The 22358-nt window shown below is 39.8% G+C and overlaps 2 protein-coding genes across 3 annotated transcripts; both read left to right on the top strand.

Annotated features, from left to right (window-relative positions):
- The first annotated feature begins 8455 nt into the window (after window positions 1-8455).
- Window positions 8456-14271, top strand: gpr183a (G protein-coupled receptor 183a). 2 transcript variants are annotated; one of them, XM_084083839.1, is made up of 2 exons: window positions 8456-8611; window positions 12541-14271. In XM_084083839.1, exon 2 carries the CDS (start codon window positions 12565-12567, stop codon window positions 13675-13677), a length of 1113 nt encoding a protein of 370 aa, XP_083939965.1. In that variant the 5' UTR covers window positions 8456-8611; window positions 12541-12564; the 3' UTR covers window positions 13678-14271. The 2 variants fall into 2 exon arrangements, with proteins under 2 accessions (XP_083939965.1, XP_083939966.1); XM_084083840.1 differs by lacking the exon at window positions 8456-8611 and adding an exon at window positions 9406-9505.
- A 3236-nt stretch (window positions 14272-17507) lies between these two features.
- On the top strand, window positions 17508-22358 carry gpr18 (G protein-coupled receptor 18). Its single transcript, XM_084084407.1, has 3 exons — window positions 17508-17719; window positions 19340-19381; window positions 19689-22358. The coding sequence occupies exon 3, from the start codon at window positions 19696-19698 to the stop codon at window positions 20713-20715; it is 1020 nt and encodes a 339-aa protein (XP_083940533.1). The 5' UTR covers window positions 17508-17719; window positions 19340-19381; window positions 19689-19695; the 3' UTR covers window positions 20716-22358.

Raw genomic sequence — 22358 nt, 5'->3', positions numbered from 1 at the left:
ATATGTACAAGAGAAGAAAAGTTCAGGGAGGGGGGGGGGGGGGTTGGGGGGGTTAGGTTAAGACTTTGACAGGGGGCATTTTTGAATTGCAGCCTCCTGAAGGTGTATCTTTAGGGCATTTTTGAAAGTGAGTAGGGTTTTACACTCCTTTTGGTAGGGAATTCCACATTTTTGTTGAATAGCATGAGAACGAGTTCATTCCCTTTGTTGAGACAAATCTGGGTTGAACATGATCCGTGGAGCTGCCTCTGGTGTTATGATCGTGGATGGATAAATGCTGTTCAAAGGAGTGCATAGCCTATACAAATTGGACACTGGACAGGAGACGGCTCCGCGAGGCAACACTTTGGACATACGCACGCGTTCAGGGAGACCTCCTCTACAACACCACACTCTCCGCTAAGCCGGACGGGGCTCAAATAAAAAGTGGCGGGCCGTCCAGTGAGGTCAGAGGTCATAAAAGTGCCGCTTTCAGACAATAGTGGGCGCTGCACAGGAGACGGCTCCGCGAGGCAATACTTTGAACATACGCACACGTTCAGGGAGACCTCCTCTACAACACCACACTCTCCGCTAAGCCGGACGGGGTTAGTTTTCTCAACCTGCAGCCTGTCCCTGTCTGAGAACAGCAGAGCCGAGTCATCTGCGAACAGGAACAGCTTGCAGTTACAAGCTGAAGACATATCGTTCACATATATCATGAACAGTAAAAGTCCTAGTATGCTTCCTTGCGGAACTCCACAAGTCACTGGGAGGGGGAGTGGGATGTTCTGAAACCAGATTGGAATTCGTAAATTAGATTTTTATACTAATCTAAGATACTTTTCTTGAATAACAAAGTGCGGTGGGACCACGCCCTTAGGCATTTTTATTCAGTGGTGAAAAGTCATACTATGATATGTTGTAAAAAAAACAAAAACAATGATGCCAATACCTTTGCAAGACTATTATTTGTAACAGAGTATTTTAATATGTATTGCTAGTGCTACACACACACACACACACACACACACACACACACACACACACACACACACACACACACACACACACACACACACACACACTCGCACACGCACTCACACAGACACGCACACGCACACGCACACGCACACGCACACGCACACGCACACGCAGCACACGGCACACTAAATACATGTCATCTAAAAATGTCATATAATATTATATTAGGATAATACTGTAATAATGACACCTTCATACACTTTATAACTTGACATATATTTGTGTTGTTAAACATTCAATAATGCAGTAGCCTATCAATACATTATTAATGTGTAATTAATCATGAACTGCTGTCCTTTATAAAGAGTTACCTCCCCATCCATATTTGGGTCTATTAGAAACAAGAATCACTTTATTTGTCTCTTTCCCCATGTACTTACATACGTAAAGAATATGAAATACCGTTCCCCCTCAGCCACTTGCAGTGCAACATAAAACATCAAGCCTATCTAAGAAGGCTCATGTTGTAAGTGGATAGCTATTATTCTATGTCTTTGAAAAAGGCACCTGCCACTGAACCGAGGTAGTAAAGGCACTACTGCCATCCGGTGTCTTACTGAAGTTACAACACAATTACCAATACACTGCAAGTCATGGGGAAAAAAAGAAAGAACGAAATTGCAGTACTTGTCTCCTGCCAGCAGATGGAACTATATATTCAATTCAAGATGGTTTATTATGCAGTATTATACAGAAGTGAAATTAATATGGTACATGATGAACACGAGGAAAGAAGACTAATGTGATTTCTACCAAGATTGTATTTTAAATCAACCTACTGTTCAAAGTAGTTACAAAACTAAATGTTAAGTACAATTTTAAGATTAAGTTAAAGAGTTTGATTTATCGTTTGAAGAGGCAGAGACGTGAGCCGTGAATATGTGGAATGTGTTTTTGTATTTGTACAGTAAAAATACACATATACCGTATACAACACTATAATAATAGAACCTCTCAAGAAGGTCTAATGATAAGTTAAAAGATGCAGAGATTGTAGAATGATGTTTGCATTCAAACAGATAACCCATAAAGTGTAAACAGTATGAAGATTTTGATAATTCATTCTGTTACTCAACCTGTTGAGTTTTGAAGAAGTCAGTGAGAACAACCACAGAACAGAGGGAAGTTTCCTGCACTTCTGTTGAAATGTTATCTTACCACAACCACCACAGCCATGGCCTCTCCTCCACAAGTGTCAGCGTATTATTTTGCTGCCATGTTGCATACATTATCCAGTGATTTGTCAACAACTATTACCGTAAAATACAATTCAGTATCCAGAAATCATGATAGATTTAGATGAGTTAGCTGTTAACATCACATCAAACGTGTGTGCCATTATTACCTTGGCTGCAAAACCGTATTGTTTCCTTGTGGAATCTGGAATCTGTTCCTTGAGGTTTTCATCTTGTTATGTTATTCCGAATGTATACCCATCGTTATTGTTCAAATAACCAATCACTTTATAGGCTAGTTGTCATCAATCCTTAAACATAATAAATAATAAACATACAGTATATTAGTAGATGTAAGTGTATTATTGTAACACAACTATTACAATAACAGCCCAATAAAAGTGACCTCTGCTATCTGCCTCTGGTGTACTCACTATAAACAGTTGCTGCTTAACACATGCAATCGCACATCAACAAGCTGTCAGAACCTTCGCTAAGACATCCGGGACAACGCCCCACACGTCCCAGACTCTTCTCCCTTTGGCTCCCAAACTATGGAATGAACTCCGCATTGCAATTAGAACTGCAGACTCACTCCCAATCTTCTGCTGTAATCTGAAGATTCACCTCTTCAGACTCCACCTCAGCCCGTAGCACTTACCCTAGCCTTGACGACCGTGCAGGATTATGCAAAGGCTAAAATGTAATTTAGATAGCATGTTATGTAGACAGATGCCAGGTCAACAATGACCTGGCATCTGTCTACATAACATGCTATCTGGCATCCTATAGTGTGTATAGTTTCAATGTAGGCTGAGGATAGGTTCATGGTTTACGTATGTATTAGTTATTAGTAGATTATTGGTTTACTTATGAATTACTTTATTATTAGATTACTATTTAGATGGATTAAGAGAGTCTGCTAAATGCCTAAACTGTAAACAACGTTTCTCATCTTTCACACATCAGTACATTTCAACATACAACTGCTCAAGAGGATATCCTTTTTGAAATGTCTCCTTCATAACTTCCTATCCTATGTACAATAGCAACTGTGAATAGCTCCAAATGGTGTCTGTGCACCACACAATAAAAGTGTTAACATTCTACAGTATGAGCACAAAACGTTGCTGATTCAGTTTATCCTTTAGAGACGCTCAAAAACTCTAAACAGCTTACAAAAATGTACTTTCCAATCTACTTTTAAGCGGAAACTGGTATAACATACTGCACAACAATTAGAGAACACACAAGGGTTGTGAGTGACTGATTCTATAGTTTTAGCCCCTCTGTGTCCTATGAATAGCCTTGGCAGAACCCCATGCCGGTTGTCATTCGGCCCTGGGTGTGACCTGAGTTCCAGTGAGTCAGACCCACAAGGTCGGCCCATGAGGAAGTTAGAGCTCTTCCCCTACCACAAAACTATTTGTTGTTAAAGACACTCCACCTCCATAAGAGGAGTAGTTGTAAGTGTGAACTGGGTGCCATGAATAATAATAATAATAATAATAATAATACATACGATTTATATAGCGCTTTTCTAGGTACTCAAAGTCGCTTTACAGAAACAAGATATAAAAACAACTTTATTAGGAAGAACTAGTTAAAAAAAGGTTAAAAAAATATAAAAGAAAGAAAAAAGAAAAGAAGAAAAGAAAGATTTTATGTAGGGAATGCGAGTCTGAAAATGTGGGTTTTGAGTGTGGTTTTAAACGTGGTGAGGGTGGGGGCAGTTCTGATGTATACAATAGAAAATGCATTGTAGAACTCACTTTTTGTCATCGTTCATTGAGATCGTCCTCAACGCTTTCGGATATGTTCACATGCATCCTTTAATGGCATGCATAGTACGTAAAATTTGAATTAGATGAACCAGATTTTAATTTAAGAACAACGGAAATACACAAAATTATGCATATTCTACACAAGCCAACGATTGCAATTACAATATAAAAAATAAACAGATGCTCTCATAGTCAGCACCTAGCAGAAAGAGCACGGTCAGACAACAACAGGGTGCACTGTACAAGCCATGTTGCCAGTTATCACATTAACTATGACTGCGTTTACATGGACAATATTTATTAGTTCAGAATTTAATCATTCCGATCATAGCTTGTACTAAAACCTAATGTAATAATAATGTATGTATAGTAAAGTACAAATAAACAAAATAAATAAAAGCAATCTTCATTTACATGCCTTAAAGCATTTAATCGGAATATAACTTTTGACATGCACAAAGTGGTTCTGCCTGTTATTTCTGTCAACTTTCTTGATGGACTCACACCGTGTCCTCGGCTATTTGCGTTTCTGCTGTTCTTTCTCACTAAGCAAATGTCCGAATAACACACGCAATGGTCATTCATGAAATATAAGGATAACAGTCCAAGAGGAGATAGATGACCAAGAAGAACTCAAGTCATCATGTAAATAGGGCATAGCAGTGGTGGCCATTTTGTGGTCCCACAGATAGAAAGCCCATTAATTTTCCCCACAGAGATTTCCGAACCAAGCCATCCAGGCCCCTGGTGAATCATGACCATAAAACATTTGATTCTGTATCAAAAAAGATTTGAATATTTTATAATATTATATATTATATTTAATAAATACCCTTTTTTTTAGGTGTTCTTTTTCTTTTTTGACACAGAATCAAATGTTTTATGGTCATGATTCACCAGGAGCCTGGATGGCTTGGTTCTACGCTTAAAATAATCAATATAAATATTTTAGAAATCTCTATGGGAAAATTAATGGGTTTTCTATCTGTGGAACCACACAATGGCCGCCACTGCTATGCCCTATTGTGAATGTACTCTATGGGACTAAGGAAGCTGTGTTATGCTGACTATGATATATTATTCTAGTAGGCTACTTTAATTTTACATTAACAGACATGCAGCAATGCACAAAATAATGAAGTAATACCAATCAGAGAGAAAAGATCGGAGTAAGTATAAATATTTTCCCGTTGATCTGAATATCAAAAGGTTTACATGAGGCATATTTATTCTGATTGAGCTATCATTCTATTTATAAGTGTAGGGCAAGAATATTAGGGTCCATGTAAGCATGAAACTCACTTTTAATGCTCCAAACATTATTCAGCAGCAGAAACAGAAACAACGTTTTCGACCTAGCAGTCTTCTTTAGGTCACTGTTAGGAATTAAATATGGGCACATACTGATGACATCAGGGATCACCAGGTATGGACATAAAAGGGACAAAGACAGATATAGATATCTCCATATCTGGGCATAAACGAGACACAGACATACAGACAGGCATATGCGCCGGAGGGGTGTTGTGTCAGAAGGCCTGAATCACTGATCAGAAATTCGCCAAAGCGACTCGCCTGGTTTAAGGAGTACCAAGACAAAGACCCCACACGCTGGACTGTGAAAACGGCCTTGTTAAAATCCATTGAGTCTAACTACAATGCAATAATGGACTTTCTAGAGGACCTGATTGCACAAGACAAAAGTGACGCAGGATGTAGCCGAAGCCAGTGGTCTGCTTTCGCACCTACAAAAGTTTAGCACCTTTTTCACTTTGCAACTGAAATTTCTCTCGCGCATGGAAGCGGTCAATGCTGCACTCCAAGGCCACCAGTTGCACCTTCACCAAGCTAGAGAGATGTTGGACAGCCTCAGAGGAGACATAGCGTCTCTTCGTGAAGGATTCCAAATATTTCCCCGGAAGGAAAAATCTGGTCAATAGAAAATTTTCATTGACCAGATCTGTAAGAGGGCGCAGTGGAGTAACCCAAAAATGTTTTTCCTTCCGGTGAAATATTTTATTTTCTGGCCAAAAAGTGTATTTTAGACGTGAGGTGGGGGGCTCAGAGTGTTCCCACTAAGTAGAGTAGGCTTTCAACTCCATAAAACCATCTTCGTTTTGGTGAATAGCGAAAGTATATGTTTTATTTTTCTACAGATGAGCGGCTGCCGCGTTAAGGAGAACTCCTTCTAACGCCATGGACCAGAGCTAATCTTGGCCTATCTGTGAAGCTGATCAAACAAAGAATCCACTTCAAAATACTACTAAACACCTACAAGGCACTGAACAATGTGGCTCCCCCTACCTCTTCAATCTCCTCAAACGTCATGAACCTCCTTGAGGTCCCCAAGACCAAGTACCGTACCTGGGGCGATAGAGCTTTTTCTTTAGCTGCCCCAACCCTGTGGAATGCATTCGCCAAAACTCTCAGAGATGCCCCCACCTTCCAAACCTTCAAAACCCACCTCTTCAATATCACTTTCCCATCTAACTCCACCCCCCTTCTTTCTTCATTCCACTGTTTTTATTGATTTTATTCCTTAGTCTTAGCCTTTTCTTAGTGTTTTTTTCCTCCCCCTAATAAAGTTGTTTTTATTTGTTGTTTTCATGTAAAGCGTCTTTGGGTAGAAAAGCGCTATATAAATTTGAGATATTATTATTAATAATAATAGTAGTAGTATTCTATTAACCAAATTATTCTATTCAACCCATGTTGAAGGAATAATCATGATGTGACAAAGATAGAAAACAACTGAGACGTGTATCTTACCCTCCCATCTTGAGATGTGTGCACATGTACTAGGGCAGGGCACATGCAAAGGTGTGAAAACCACAGAGGCATGTTCTCGCTCTGCAATGAAAAACAAGGGTTAATACTAGTTTATTCAGCTCACAGTCATTAGAATGCTGCTGCTTCATCAGGAACAACTGCTGCACAACAGTTGTACAACAGTTGCTCATACAGCCTACATTGGGTTGATGCTAATTTGGACAGACAAAAGAAAGCCACATTATGAAATGTTTGGTGATACTCTAGCTTAACAAGAAGCGAGCACACAAAGCAGCAACTGTTGCTGTTGCCTTTTCACACTTTCTCTATAGTGTTGTTCCTCTTTGACCTTACATAATATGTACAGTACGCTGAGTACAATTTGCATTTGTTTTTCCTTGGAAGCATGAACATTCAAATTGAGATATGCCTTTAAGTGATACATCTTTGTATTATTGTACATACTTGCATATTGCACATACAGTACTTCTATCCCCCACTGGGGATAGATTATTCACATACTGTACACTTTGACTACATCTATATTTACTCTACTGTATGTTCCGACTTGTTTACTCCTTTATTTATTTTTTTACTCTTAAAGCTTAGATGTATATCTCTACCCCTATCTGTGTCTGTCCTGTGTTTCATACTGCGATATATCATTTAATGTAACATTTTATTAATCCTTCCTGATAACATAACATAAAACAGGCAATCAGAGTCCCATGATACAAATCAAAACAGTACATGATTTTGAACGATTAAACTCTTTACGTGTATTTCCTTTCTGTGAGCAATTTCAAAACCACCGAAACAAGTGTTACTGTAGGTCTTGCAGGTACTGGGGCATAGGGGAACTTCCTCATTTGCAGTGTCTCATAGGTTAAGGCAAAGGAAACATCCATGCTTTACTGAAATAAAACTATTATTTTAATCAGAAGGGCCGAGATAGAGATCCCTATAACCCACCTGGTGTAGGCCTACGTCACAGAAACCACAATATGACATTTTATGATGTTAAGGGAAAGACTGGATGGCACGCATGTGCAACTGAGCCACTTCCTCCCACATGGCACATGGTACAGCATTTTAATAAACTCTGAATGACAATACAAATTAAAAACTTCATTTTCTTTTTTAACATCAATGCATTGCTGTATTAAAATGTGGCCATTAAAAAAAGATCTACAATCTCACAGTGCGTTGCATGCGATGTGCTGTGAGCTTGTAGATCTGCTATTTTCACTATGTTTGAAATATGGCTTAAGAGGTTAATTCATAATATACTTTTTCCCTTCCTAGTTCCTAGACATGTAGTGTAGTAAAACTAAAAAAATAAGTATTCAAAGTCATTAAATATCCAAAAAGTTAAAGTACGGATACTGAAATTATTTTTACTTAAGTACAGTACTCAATTGAATTTACTTTGTTACTGTCCACCATTGCCTACGGTACAATAATAATAATTCAATTCATTTTCTGAGGCATGAGAGAGAGAGAGAGAGAATTACTTTGTTACTGTCCACCATTGCCTACGGTACAATAATAATAATTCAATTCATTTTCTGAGGCATGAGAGAGAGAGAGAGAGAGAGAGAGAGAGAGAGAGAGAGAGAGAGAGAGAGAGAGAGAGAGAGAGAGAGAGAACACTACAACAGGAAATGTTGTCTCTATGGTTACAGGCAGCCGTAGCACAAGAGACTTGCGTGTCTGTCACACTACCCTCAGCAATGCCAACGTGGTCATTGCTATCAGCCCAGATACCGAATCAAAAGTAACCCTCATAGGAAAAACGTCATGCCAAGCGGACCGATACAACTCAGATTACATTGAAGATCATTGCACTGCTTGCATCTGGTAAGTTCTCTCTCATAAGCATGCCTTTAATTGATCTTTGGCACAGATGAAAATAGGGCCGGAAAAATTAGGTGTAAAGATGAAATGTCAAATATATGGTCTAGAAGAAATCCTGCAGAACCTTAAATTATGACAGTTATGACAGGTGAAGATACAAAATAAGTAAGTTGTTGTTGCATAACACATCTTTGGCCGGTTGCACAAACCTGCTTAGTTTTTCTGCTCACCATTTCACATTTATTCTAAGGGCATCTAAAGTGATTTATTTTATTTTATGGAAATGTTTGCTTAAGATACCTTCATGTGACTGTCTGTGACTATCCTCTTATTTGAAGTGCTTTGAAGAACTCAGTTCCAAAATGAACCAATAATTCAAACAAATGCAGTCAATCCTTTTTGAATCATGGTTTATCAACATGTTTTATTTGTCAGCATGATGACACTTTTACAGGTTGGTTAATCTCATGTAGAGATATTGACAAAGATGTAATTTTCATAATTGATTTAATATTTTAGAAATGTATAAAAGTCAACACATTACCACAGTTGGATATATCAGTTCCAGGGTTCTCAGTCCGTAAAGTATACTTAACATGGCATACTATTCTAATTATATGAAAAGAAAATAGTTTTTCTTTGAAAGAAAGATGTAAAAATATTGTTTTGTGATATGACCCAATGAGAGTCCTTCAATAGTGTTAATGAGTCAGGAAACATCTTTTTTCCCCCTTTGCCTGTGCTCCAGCAGATTGCTGTGTCTGAGGTGGGTCATGACTTAGGCCAAGACAATATAACTTTCCTACTGACGACGGTTCTATCATAGAGTACCCCAGGGAAGCTGACTTCCTCATATACAAGGCTGTCTCTCAACACTCTGTTTTCTGGGGTGTGAGAGTGAGTGTTGCAGCTGTATTCACAATCACAGCAAAGCCCTGGAATTGTTCACAGACTTCCGTCATGGCACTTTTAGCTACAAACAAGGCCATGGATGAACAGTTATGTCCTGTAGGCAGACATAAGTCAAATAGGTTAGTGACTGTACAAGGGCTTGGAAATTATGTATGGTCATCTCTCCTAACGAGACAGTGTTCACATCATAATTGATTTCCTGTTATGTCTGACAAATACAAGGTATAAAACAAGCTTAAGTCTGTTTTGGATCATATTTCCCAATCTGTATGTTGTCACAACTGTTGATGAACTGATGAGAACATACTAAGGAAGTCAACATCAGCTGTTTATGCAGTCTCACATCAGATATTAGTCTATAGCAGGTGCACCTTACTGACTTGTGGAAAATATACTGTTGTTGCGAGGCTTGACTTGTAATTTAATGGGCTTGTCTAAAACAAGGGTATACGTAATAATACAACAACAACAATACATTTATTTACATAGCAGTTTGCAAAAACAAAGTTTACAAAGTGCTGAACAGTAATATACTATAATAAAACAATGCATGTTTTATTTATTGTACACTTGCAATAAAAAAAAACAGGTTAAGTAAGCATTTTTTTTTTTAGAAAAGATAACCGTGATCTACAAGCATACAAAGATTCAGCCCCTTTGATCCACACTTATTTGGTGGGACAACTAACAGACATTGGTCTGACATATTTAAGTAGGGTATGGGAACCCTGCCATGCAAGGCCTTCTTAAGCAATTAAAACAATTCTAAAACATAATTCTAAAACATACTGGGAGCGAGTTTAATGAGGCTAAAATAGCAGACCTTCTACAGTAGAGGAGTCTAGCAGCAGCATTGTGGATGAACTTGTCGTAAAAAGGCTATTATAACGTGTGGAGCTTACTATTTCGCCACAAGATGGCACTATACACCATGCAGCAGTATTCATTTGCAGACATCCATTTAGAAAGCCATATGACCGCTATAGTTACAACAAAATAATAACAATTTAAAAGAAAATAATAATAATAATACACTCCGTTTATCCTTTGAAATGTACTTTATTTTATCTGTACTTCAAATTAGGGCATGGAAAGTGTTTCTGTTTCTGTTACAGTAGCCTTTATATTCCTTATATTTCAGATGTCTTTCTTTATTGTAGAATACTACTGTACAGTACATCATTTACAATTTAGGCATTTAGTAGACGCTCTTAAAGGGATATTTCACTTTCAAAAAAACTTTGGGTCATTTTATTGTCTACTCAGGCTTTTGAGAGCCCCCCAGACAGTTTTTAAGGTGCTTGATTCAGTATTTAGATATTTGATATTAATTTTATCAGACACGCCCCCTTCCTATACAAACCCATTATAACTTCAAACTCCATTTTTAACATGTTAAATTCATCAAAAACACCCGTCCTTGGTTCTGGTGACTCACCCTGCCCTCCTAATACGCGAGAGGGACGCGTTTTTTCGATAACTTTTTTCATTCATTTTTAATAATTATTTCTTTTGGAAAATGAAAAAAATTCAATACAATAACATGCTAACATGCTATCTAAGTTACATTTTAGCCTTTGCATAAGCCTGCACGGTCGTCAAGGCTAGGGCAAGTGCTATCATGCCTTGCTGACAATGTGAGCAATAGGAAAATAACTCGGAACATAAAAGTGGGACTGGAAGTTTTTGAACTTCCCCAAAAGTGCATTTGGCCATGGACAACAGAGGCATTATAAGCATTTGTAGCAACTAATAATGTAATAACGGTTCATAATGTAATAAAAGCTCATAATACAATAATAAACTCATAATGTGATAAAATCATGGTCGGTAGGCTATCATGTCAGTATTATGGTCAGTATAATGTCAGTATTATGGTCAATATCATGGTCAGTATCAAGTCAGTATCATGTCAGTATCATGGTCAGTATCAAGTCAGTATCATTGTCAATATCATATGTATAATGTCAGTAAAATATAATCTCAGCCTTCCAGCCTTTCACCTTGTTTACGATGTAACACTTTTTTATTTTATTTTTAAGTATAACCAGGGGAACATATAGCCTCAAATCTACAGATTACAGATAAATGTTAAATGAATCAACATTCAGATTGGCAGTTCAATTGCTGATGTTTCTTTTTAACAAACTATTTAATATAACATTTAAATGTACTTCTCCCCTGGCCCTGGTAAGAGAGAGGTTGAAAAAGAGAAGACAGAATGAGGCAGCGCAGTAATGATATATTACTCCTACAAATGAACACACCGCATTTAACCTACAGTATATGCAATGTCTCCGCACACCACCAAACCACAGCAAAGCACTGCGAATAGATATGTGCCACACCAAACAATAAATCCAGTGCACCTCCTGGCTGCCATACAAAGAGACAGAATAAACTATCAAACAAGGGCAGCCTAGAGTACTGGTTTTCCTTTCCATGTCAAGGACCCCCAAATGAATATGGCTGTGGTGTGGATTACCATCTGAAAATATTTAGTGCCAGGGACCTCCGTACAGGATTTGTGTTGTTAAAATGTTTCAAACACTTACTTACTTATTTACTTACCTTTGGCTAGTGCAGATTCCCCTGCACTACCTGACTGAGAGGTAGATATTGGGTTTACCACACAGGAGACCAGAGTTTAGCGCTACTGATGTAAAACCACCGAAAGTGTGCAAGTCTCACAAGAGCGTCAACAAAAGCCTTCCTTTTTCATCGAGTAGTAGGGAAATCCTGCAGTAGGTTGCAGTAGCACTTCTCATTTGTGTACATGAATTGTCACCTACCTGTATATTGTCAGCTATCTGGGTCCTAATGGCCCACCATTACTTACAAAAAGCAACACTCCAGTATCAGACACAGATTCGTAAGCTTGATGAGAATCAAATCTGTTCTTGAATAGTAAAAAACCTCATTAAAACTATCTCTATGTGCCAAGAAAGATCTCCAAGAACATCAACTGAAGTAAAATGCATTAACATTAACGCTTTTGTGTTTCTCTCTCTCTTCTGCAGTTACTGCATCCATAAATACCAAAAATGGAGATGAGCTCTTCTATGGTACCTGCAAGCTTTACCCCTACACTCACTACCAATGACTCTGCCATGAACAAGACGTTGTGTCTCACTCTGTACGCCCATAGGAAATACGCTCAGGTCCTCATCCCTCTTTTCTATTCTATTGTGTTCGTTGTGGGGCTGCTGGGTAATGGCCTCGCTCTGCATGTCATCCGTCCCAATCTGAGGAAGATAAACTCGACCACCATGTACTCCCTCAACCTGGTAATTTCTGACATCCTCTTCACCCTCTCCCTCCCCTTGAGGCTGATGTACTATGCTCAGGGCTTCCACTGGCCCTTGGGTGACACACTCTGTAAGATATCAGGGATGATCTTTTACATCAACACCTACGCTGGGGTCAATTTCATGACTTGCCTCAGTATAGACCGCTTCATCGCCGTGGTCCTGCCGCGCTTTAACCGCTTCCGCGACGTCAGTCGCGTGCGCTACATTTGTGCTGGCGTGTGGCTGCTGGTCCTCGCACAGACCTTACCCCTCCTTGGAATGCCCATGACCAATAAGGAGCACGACGGCTACATCAGTTGCATGGAGTACCCCAACTTTGAGAACGTGCCCAACATTGCCACCATCCTGATCGGTGCAGTCTTCCTGGGTTATGTGATCCCTTTGATCACCATCCTGGTGTGTTACTCCATCCTGTGCTTCAAGCTCCAACGCAGTGCCAAGAAAAATGCTATTACCGAAAAGTCCGGACGTAGCCGCAAGGTCATCGGAGTGATCTGCTGTGTGTCCCTGGTGTTTGTCATCTGCTACAGCCCGTACCACATAAACCTCCTGCAGTATATGATTCGCAAGCTGGTGTCCGAGCCCAGCTGCATGGAACTCACCGCATTCCAGGTGTCTCTGCACATCACGGTGTGTCTGATGAACCTCAACGCCTGCCTGGATCCCTTCATCTATTTCTTTGCCTGTAAGGGCTACAAGAGGAAGGTGCTGAAGCTGCTAAAGCGGCAGGTGAGTGTGTCCTTCTCCAGCGCTGTGAGGACCTCGGCAGACGGCAACTCCAGGGACGTCGTCGACGGCAACAGAATGCGCCTCAACAGCTCCACAAAGTCCACATACAATCAATGAACAGGGGAAGAGCAGACTTTTCTGAGCCTGCACGGGTCCCACAGGATCAGAGAGGATTTCATCTCTGAGAGGCCACCATAATTAACACAACTTTGGTGTTCTTGATATCTCAGAAATAGAAGACCTTATCTAATGGAGGACATACTCTAACCACTTTGGATAAGGTGACAATTATTAGATCTCCCTAACAGATATTCAACACATGGGTACAATGACAGACAGACTGGCCCCCAAGTCAGCTTTTACATAGGAATGTATTTTTCTTTTCTTGGAAAAGGATAAGCCAAACACTGAAAAACACACCACTCTCCCCTTTCGAGGCGTAGCTGAGGTGCTGGTAATAGTTCCTGAAAAAAGAGCATCCACGCACACTGTGCAAAAGTTGTTTAAAAGCTGATCTTGAAGAGGTTTGAATGCTGTAAATATGAAAAAAGATGTTACAGTACTTCCTGTTTTTATATATTGTTTTCATATAAGGATAAAGACTGTTTACAATTTATATGTTTTGCATTATAGGCCTCTGTCAAGCTAACAATGCAACATGTCACATTGTTATTGCAGGTTATATGATAATAAAGTATAAATTAGGCTTTATTGTACGCAATATGCTCTGGAATACAACTATAGAAATGGAGAAGGAAGTATAAAGTTTTATAAAACAGTATTGCTATTATCTGTAGATAGTTTGAGAGAACACACATGGGAAAACTTTCATCTTAAAATGTCCCATCAAGTAAAAAAAAAAAACATATTCTCTTTATTTGGAAATTAAAAACTCAAGTGTGACTTAAGTTAGGCCTACTTTTTGTTGATCGTGTGGAATTTTGTTTAATTGAAACAATCAGACCTGTCTCACTGCCTAAAGGTCTAAATATGATATCCTGCAGTGATATGTTTCAGCCTCCAGAGGACAGTGATGCACTAAAAGACTAAATTAGTACAAAAAAGTCACCTGGATGCCTCACAGGAATTGAATTCATATAATCCGGTATATACTGTACATACAAAAAAGAAAAAAATAACTAAATCATTAAATTATGCCTTCGCCAATAACTATGAAGTTGTACCGAATAACTTTCTCTGGCAGATGAACTGTGAAATTGCACAGATTAGATAGAAGGCAAGGGAAATGTAGTAAGAGGCAAAATAGGAAGTCACTCATTACGACATTGTCCCATACCCATAAGGAAAAAAAACATTCATTTATACTGTGGAAGCCACACTCATTATGACAGGCATCGTCCCAGACCCATAAGGAAAAAAGTCCATTGCTATACTATGTATGAGACATGATTTGATTAATAAAGACCAGAGGTTCATTATGGAGGGGAAGCCTTACAGAGGCAACTGCATGATGGGTATCAAAGAGACGAAAACATCACACAGACTGTTGTCATAACAACATATTGCGATAAACACAAAGTGCCATCTGGCACTGAGATTTTTAAGACACATTGAGAGGACGAGCAGATAGATAATTATTTCTCAGGAATAAGAATTAGATTAAATACACGGCTTCCATGCAAGAGCTGTGCCAATAATACCCCATGTTTTACAGAGAGAGTGAGACAGATGCCATCTACTTATTGACACTACAATGAAGCTCTTCGAACACAATGCATCAACTAGAAAAGTGCACTCCTCGGACTGCAGATCCCCGCCAGGCCAGGTTGCCTACACAGGAGCCGCAAAGTTTGGAAGGCAGTCATAGCCAATTGGAATGGAACCTGCTAAATCTGACTGATACATCCTGATCACATGACTGCAGAGATAATATGTAGGCCTACCGATTTGTTTGATGTTTGAACAGAATTTGTAGGAGTAGTAGCAAAAAGTGTGTTTTGAAGAAAACGTGAAATGGCAGAAATCTAGTCCGGCACAAATGGCTGGAGCCTATACTGTATGTGGAGTTGCGTCATGATCCAAGGAATCCAGGGAATTTTTTTTTGATTGTACGACCTATGATTAAAGAGTTGTAGGCCAAAACTTGAAGTGGCTGTTATAGCGCCACCATCTGGCGGATTTTAACGTTGGCCTACTGGCAGTTTGTGAGCAAAGTAGCCTTGAATCACCAGGCTTTCCACCACGGAGGAAAGCCTGGTATTCATTCTAAAACTGAACCGTGTGATCCGGTTTAGAAAAAAGAAAAAATAATTGGGTTGGTAGGTTCAGATTGGCGTCAGAGTGTTTTTGTTCCCCATATAATAATTGGTTCCGGTCGTGGGTTCCGGCCACCTGATGACGTAAAATTATTTCCGCTCCAGACCGGATCAGAAAACCAAAATTGGTATTGATGGCAGGCTATGTGCAAAGTGTTATGGCAATCAGACGCTGCATTCATGATTTGTGACATTATGTGCAAAACGGGCCCCTCCTGCAAACTTTGAAAGCCAATCGTAACCAATCAGAAGGGAATCTGAGGAAGCTGACAGACACATCGTGATCAAAGAGATTATGTGTACCGGTTTGCATGCGTTTTGGACAAAATCTGTAAGAGTAGTAAAGCAACAAGTGTGTCTGCAAAGTTTGGAAGGCAGTCATAGCCAATTGGAATAGAACCTGTTAAATCTGACTGATACATCTTCATCACATGACTGTAGAGATAATATGTACCGATTTGTGTGATGTTTGGATAGAATAGCAAAAAGTGTGTTTTGAAGAAAACGTGAAATGGCGTAAAATCTTGTCAGGCAGAAATCGACGTGGCCATTGTGGGAAGTTGCGCCATGATCCAAGGAATCCAGAGAAAAAAACAATTATCTACCACTAGATCTGATATCATCAGGAATGTACCCCAGCTAACCAACTGAGAAATCTGGCTCATCAAAACAAAATAGGTGACAAATAGATGTAACCTTTGTGGAGATGAAATGGACTGTGGAGAGCAGTCACATGGCACAGTGGGGAAATGTCAAAAGGTCGGGGAAAATGTGGCAGAGTTTGTGTGCAGAAGACAATGATTAGTTAACAGAGCAACCATGAATTTATGCTGAATTCAGTTTGGCCTTTGCACCTTATGTTATGACTGTAATTCATAGCCGTTAACAATCACACACACACACACACACACACACACACACACACACACACACACACACACACACACACACACACACACACACACACACACACACACACACACACACACACACACACACACACACACACACACACACACACACACACACACACACACACACACACACACACACACACGTGATTGCACTACTGTATATGTACCCACGACACGTACGTGCTTTCCATGCACCCACACACATCATGCATGCACACAATCATGTGGAAGTTTGTGCGTGGACACACATACAGTACACACCAACAAAAACAGACGCACAAGCACTTTAATCTGTATTCAATCCAGGTCCGGTGTGACCTTGAGTGTTTCACCTGAGGTATGCGCTTTGCATCCATTAAGTCGACGCGGTGTAAAAACCATCTCACAGCATCAGCGTGAAGTGTCTATTACCACCGTCTTATTTCCTGTTTATATGGCAACTGCCTCAACATCCTGTTTTTAATTACTTCTCTCCGGCAGCAGATGCTTCTCACAGCAACCTGCTGTGGATTACTCCCCTGAGAACTAATGTGCTGTGACAGACCCCACTTTTCCAATCAATAACTCGCCCTAAATCTGCCATCTCTCTGCCTGCCAAACACACTCCCACTTCTAATGGCACATCATTTTCTTTAAGGGGGTGTAATTGCAGAATGCGGAAAGCTGTAGCACTTTTTTGTGTTCTACTTTGCAGATACTGTGGTGCACCTATAGTATACGCCACTGAAACCAAAGAATTGTCACGAGTGTCACACAGGAAGTACTGTGAGAGGCTTCAGTCTCATTCTCCATCTCACCAACTCTTCCATCAATAGAAATCCTCTAAACAAAGCTTTCAGTTCCTCCTATCTGAACAAAAGCAGAGAGACGGCTGCCGGCCCATGCCACTTCTTAAAACTATTGGTGAGGGCTCCATGTCAGGATTCTGATCACTAGGAGATGATATAAAATAAAAACAAAATCTTTGTGGTAAGTGTGGTTATTTATTTGTGTAAGCAATGCTATCTGATCTCTTTGATTGCTGAGATGAAGATGAAAAGCAATATTTAAGCATGTTACATATTGCATAGCCAGTACTTTGTATATTGTCACACTGAGATTGGGATCAAATGTATGTAGAGAACATCAGGTTCTTTCCTTAATTTTGAAATGATTGTAAAAAATGATTTATAATTGTTTTGGCATGGTTTCAGTAATTGTTTTTAGACATTCCTCTATATGTAATTACCTAAAACATACATATAGAATGAAATCTGTAGACATATTTGTATGAAAATGTGCTATATAAATCAAATTGACTTCCACACATAATATTTAACGTCCTTTCTCAAAGCAAAAGTGGAGGCATCAAACTACTTGAAAAGAAGTCATGTGATTTCCGATAAAAGATGATCAATGCTGCTAATTCTCACTTCACTTTTATTTTTTACACTTCCCATCTTACTCATTCTGTTCTGATTCACAGTAGACTGATTCAAATAATGTTTAACATGCCATGACAGATATCATGGACATTCTTGTTTCATACTGAGCTTCAGCTGAGGTAAAACATTCAGACAGAAATAGACGCACAGGTTTCCGCTTTTCAAACTGCAGCTGCACATGCTGAACAAAAATAAGTATTCAAATGACTTACCAACCAGGGGGTTACGCAAACAGTAATTTATAGACACATCCAGAAATACCCCCAGCCATTTTAATATCATCTCTCCACGAGAGTGTGTGTTTGTACATAATATGTACAAACATGCCAACCAGTCGTTTAACTTGTTTATAGCTGGCACAGTATACACAGTGGTCAATCAGACCCCTTTATTGATACGTACAGTATTGGGGCACGGACCCCCATTTGAAAATATTGTGTGCCAGGAACGTCCATAAGAGAAGCTAAGGTTGTGGTTGTTAGATTATATGTACCGGTACTGTAGTATAGAATTCTACAATTGACCAATACTGTCCTGTAGAGAGTTGAAAGCTATAATCTGAATAGTCATTCTAATACATGTTCTCATTAGTCTAACATTTAGCAGATGAAAAAATAGTTCAAGTAAACTGAGGATCACCTGGTCTATACAGATAATACTGGCCTTTTGCCTACAGTAGCCACTGTAGGGAAAACCGGCATATACTGTATGTGGACATGCCTGATGCCAGTGCACATTTGTGTTAAGCATCAGTTACTGTTGTGTGACCAGAGCTTGATCAGCGAGAGATAGAGAGAGGGCGGGGGAGAGCGAGAGAGATAGAGAGAGAGGGAGATGGGGAGGAAGCGAGAGAGGGAGGGAAAAAACAACATATTGTCAGCAAGCTTCAGTGTGTGTGTGTGTGTGTGTGTGTGTGTGTGTGTGTGTGTGTGTGTGTGTGTGTGTGTGTGTGTGTGTGTGTGTGTGTGTGTGTGTGTGTGTGTGTGTGTGTGTGTGTGTGTGTGTGTGTGTGTGTGTGTGTGTGTGTGTGTGTGTGTGTGTGTGTGTTGACATGAGGTAACGCTTTCCAATATAAATAGTCACAATAACCCTTTAGCCTCTATAGGGGAAATGTTAGTGTTAATGATTTGGGATTCTAACAACTACACTTTCTCTAATATTTCAGACACAACTACAACACATGTCAGTATACATTGGATCATGAAAGGTATTGTATACAATGTAATTATTGTAAGTTAACTGCATCATATTTATTAGGTGTGTGACTTACATAATTTAAAAACCTGAACGTAACTTCAGTGTAATTTTTGTTTTGTTACAGTATGTCTCATACACTGTTTATATAAAGGAGAAAATTATGCAAAAACATATTTTTTCCCCCCAACACAACCTCTAAATCAAGGATTCCAACTAAGATCACAACAAAAAAAATCACATTCAACATTCAAATATTCTGATCTGGTCTATAGTGATTAATTTAATAAATACTCTTTTCTCTTTGCTACATGTGGAAGTTGCAGTATGAACGTGGATTTGAAGATCTCCAATATGTCCGTGGAGCCCAGTGCAGCCCGGTTGGAGCAGGTGCCCAGCGAGTACCGCATGGCAGGCCTGGTGTTCTATGGCGTCATCTTCACCATAGGAGTAGTAGTCAATCTTACAGCATTGTGGGTGTTTGCTCTCACCACCAAGAAGAGGAACTCAGTCACTGTTTACATGATCAACGTAGCTGCGCTGGACCTAGTCTACATCACACTTCTACCTTTCAGGATGGTCTACTACCACCAGGACCACTGGCCTTTTGGGGACCTTTTCTGTCGGGTCAGCGCGGCTCTCACCGTCTTCTACCCCTGTATGGCTCTGTGGCTGTTTGCCCTGATCAGCGCGGACCGCTACGTGGCCATCGTGCAGCCAAAGCACAGCAAAGAGTTGAAGAACATCCCCAAGGCCCTGGTGGGATGTGTAGGAGTGTGGATCATGACACTTGGCAGCACCGTGCCCCTGCTCTTCCCTGGGGATGACCCCGACCGCGCCTCCAACTTCACAACCTGCGTCAAGATGCGCGACATCATCCACTTGCGCCCCGACAACGCTGTCAACTTTGTGCGGCTCATATTCTTCTTCCTGGTCCCCATGGCCATTATGATCATCTGCTACATCATCATAGTGGACAACCTGTTCCATGGACGCACCTCTAGGCTCAAGCCCAAAGTGAAGCAAAAGTCCATCCGGATCATCATCACACTCATCGTTCAGGTCTTGGTGTGCTTCGTTCCCTTCCACGTGTGCCTGGTGGTCCTCCTCCTGATGCGAGGTGACGGAGGGGTCTACAGCACGTGGGCAGCATTCACCACATTCCTAATGAACCTTAGCACGGTTCTTGATATTATTTTGTACTACATTGTCTCCAAGCAGTTCCAGGACAGGGTGATCAGTGTGATTTTGTACAGAAATTATCTGCGCAGTGTCAGGAGGAAGAGCAGACGCACGCACACGGGCAGCATACGATCACTAAGTAACTTGCCCAGCACAGTGATATGAGTCATCTGATATGTCTCAGTACCTGCACTGTACAGAGCAAATTCTGGCATAGTGTAACTCTACTGTACACATGTGCTCATTATCAACTGGATCAAAAACTGTAATTAATTTCTGAGATGGAAATTCACACTCACAGTATGGGAGCATTGTTGTTGTAGCACCAACATCTGCGTTCTTAGCTGATTGACTCACCCATGAGAGTTGCAGCAGCTATAATTTCAGCCCATCTCTGCACTGGCAGACAAGGCATCGGCATCTCTAGTTCAGGTGTAAGTATATGAAGGCTAACAGAAGGTTTGATCATTTTTTAATGTACTGTACTGTAGACTTCAGCGTGGAAGTGGTTTCTAGCGATTGTATAAATATAGAACCCAACCATCTATCAAGGTGAATGAACTAGAAAGCTGTGGTGATGTTTTTAAGGTCACTGGCTCTTGTTGTGTCTGTGCGTGTGTTCCGGCTTACTTCCTGATAGCTTCACTATACTGTACGTCATTTGTATGGTGTAATTATAACCACCCATAGTGTGCACTGCATATAAATGGCAAGTTAAGCCATGTTTGCTCTGTTGTATGTTTATGCATAATGGTATCAATTCACAGAGAGCAGTGGTTATCAACCCCAGTCTACTGGGAACCCAGATCTGCTGGTTTTCATTCTACTTCTTTAATCAGTGACTCATTTAGATTTCAGACACCAGCTAAATGCAATTAGCTGAATTCTAGAGTACACAAATAGAAGCTGCCTTGGTGTCAAGGGCAGGAGTTGTGGAACTCTGAAGCTTGATTTAAATACTCCATCATATGATGGTGTCAATTGTCGAAAATAACTGATTTTCAAGCTACTAATAACGTGTCTTGTCAGCAAGCGACAGTTGTGCTACAGAGTATGAATTAAGCTTGAGTCAGACCATCCTGGTAACAAGTCCCACCAAAATGAGGTGCCTTCACACAGGAAATAATAGCTACTGTACAACCTTCTTGAAAGCTGTTGTTCCTGTCATGACCAGTTGATGGCAGCATGTCACAGAAAACACAAATCTCAAGTCTGTCTTCCTGGACAAATGGAAGTTTCTCATCTGACATGTCCTTGTGATCATTCTAGAGTGAAAAATGTAAAGTTTTGTTGGTTGCATGATGTCATGGTGTACTTGTTTCAATAACTGTCATTATACTTTTGAGCTGTGAAGCCTACAATGACTCCTCATGAAAAACTATCAGATGTTCCATAAAATAATCATGATCCCTATCTTCTTATGTAAATAGCATTTTATCACATAACAAGATGTTTTTTACGAAGCAAATGCCAACAGTACTGATATGCTGTGAAATGATGTGCACTAATATCCTGAGAAGATATCAGCAGAAGCACAGATAGATGTAAAGGTCCTATCAATCAATAAAATATATATTAATTTTAGAGGAAATATTATATATCTTGACATAAATTTCATAATTTTATGTCTCTAAAATTAAGAAGATATGGGTGCTAAAAGTGTTATTTGTCAACCAAGGACTTTAATTACCCACTGCCCTTTAAAAGGTAGCATAATTGTTTTCACATTGCCCTATCAATCATTGTGTAAGAGTAGGTGTCACTTTTTTCCTTATGGTGCCTATCTCGTTTAGTAATGAAGCTGTTTA

This window comes from Gymnoscopelus microlampas (genome assembly GCF_963454915.1).
Source record: "Gymnoscopelus microlampas genome assembly, chromosome: 17".
Lineage (NCBI taxonomy): Eukaryota > Metazoa > Chordata > Actinopteri > Myctophiformes > Myctophidae > Gymnoscopelus > Gymnoscopelus microlampas.
The sequence above is the reverse complement of the archived record's forward strand: the minus strand, read 5'-3'. Positions and strand labels throughout refer to the sequence as shown.

Coding starts and splice junctions, on each gene's coding strand:
- gpr183a (XM_084083839.1), top strand. CDS start 12,565: ATGGAGATGAGCTCTTCTATGGTACCTGCAAGCTTTACCCCTACACTC.
- gpr18 (XM_084084407.1), top strand. CDS start 19,696: ATGAACGTGGATTTGAAGATCTCCAATATGTCCGTGGAGCCCAGTGCA.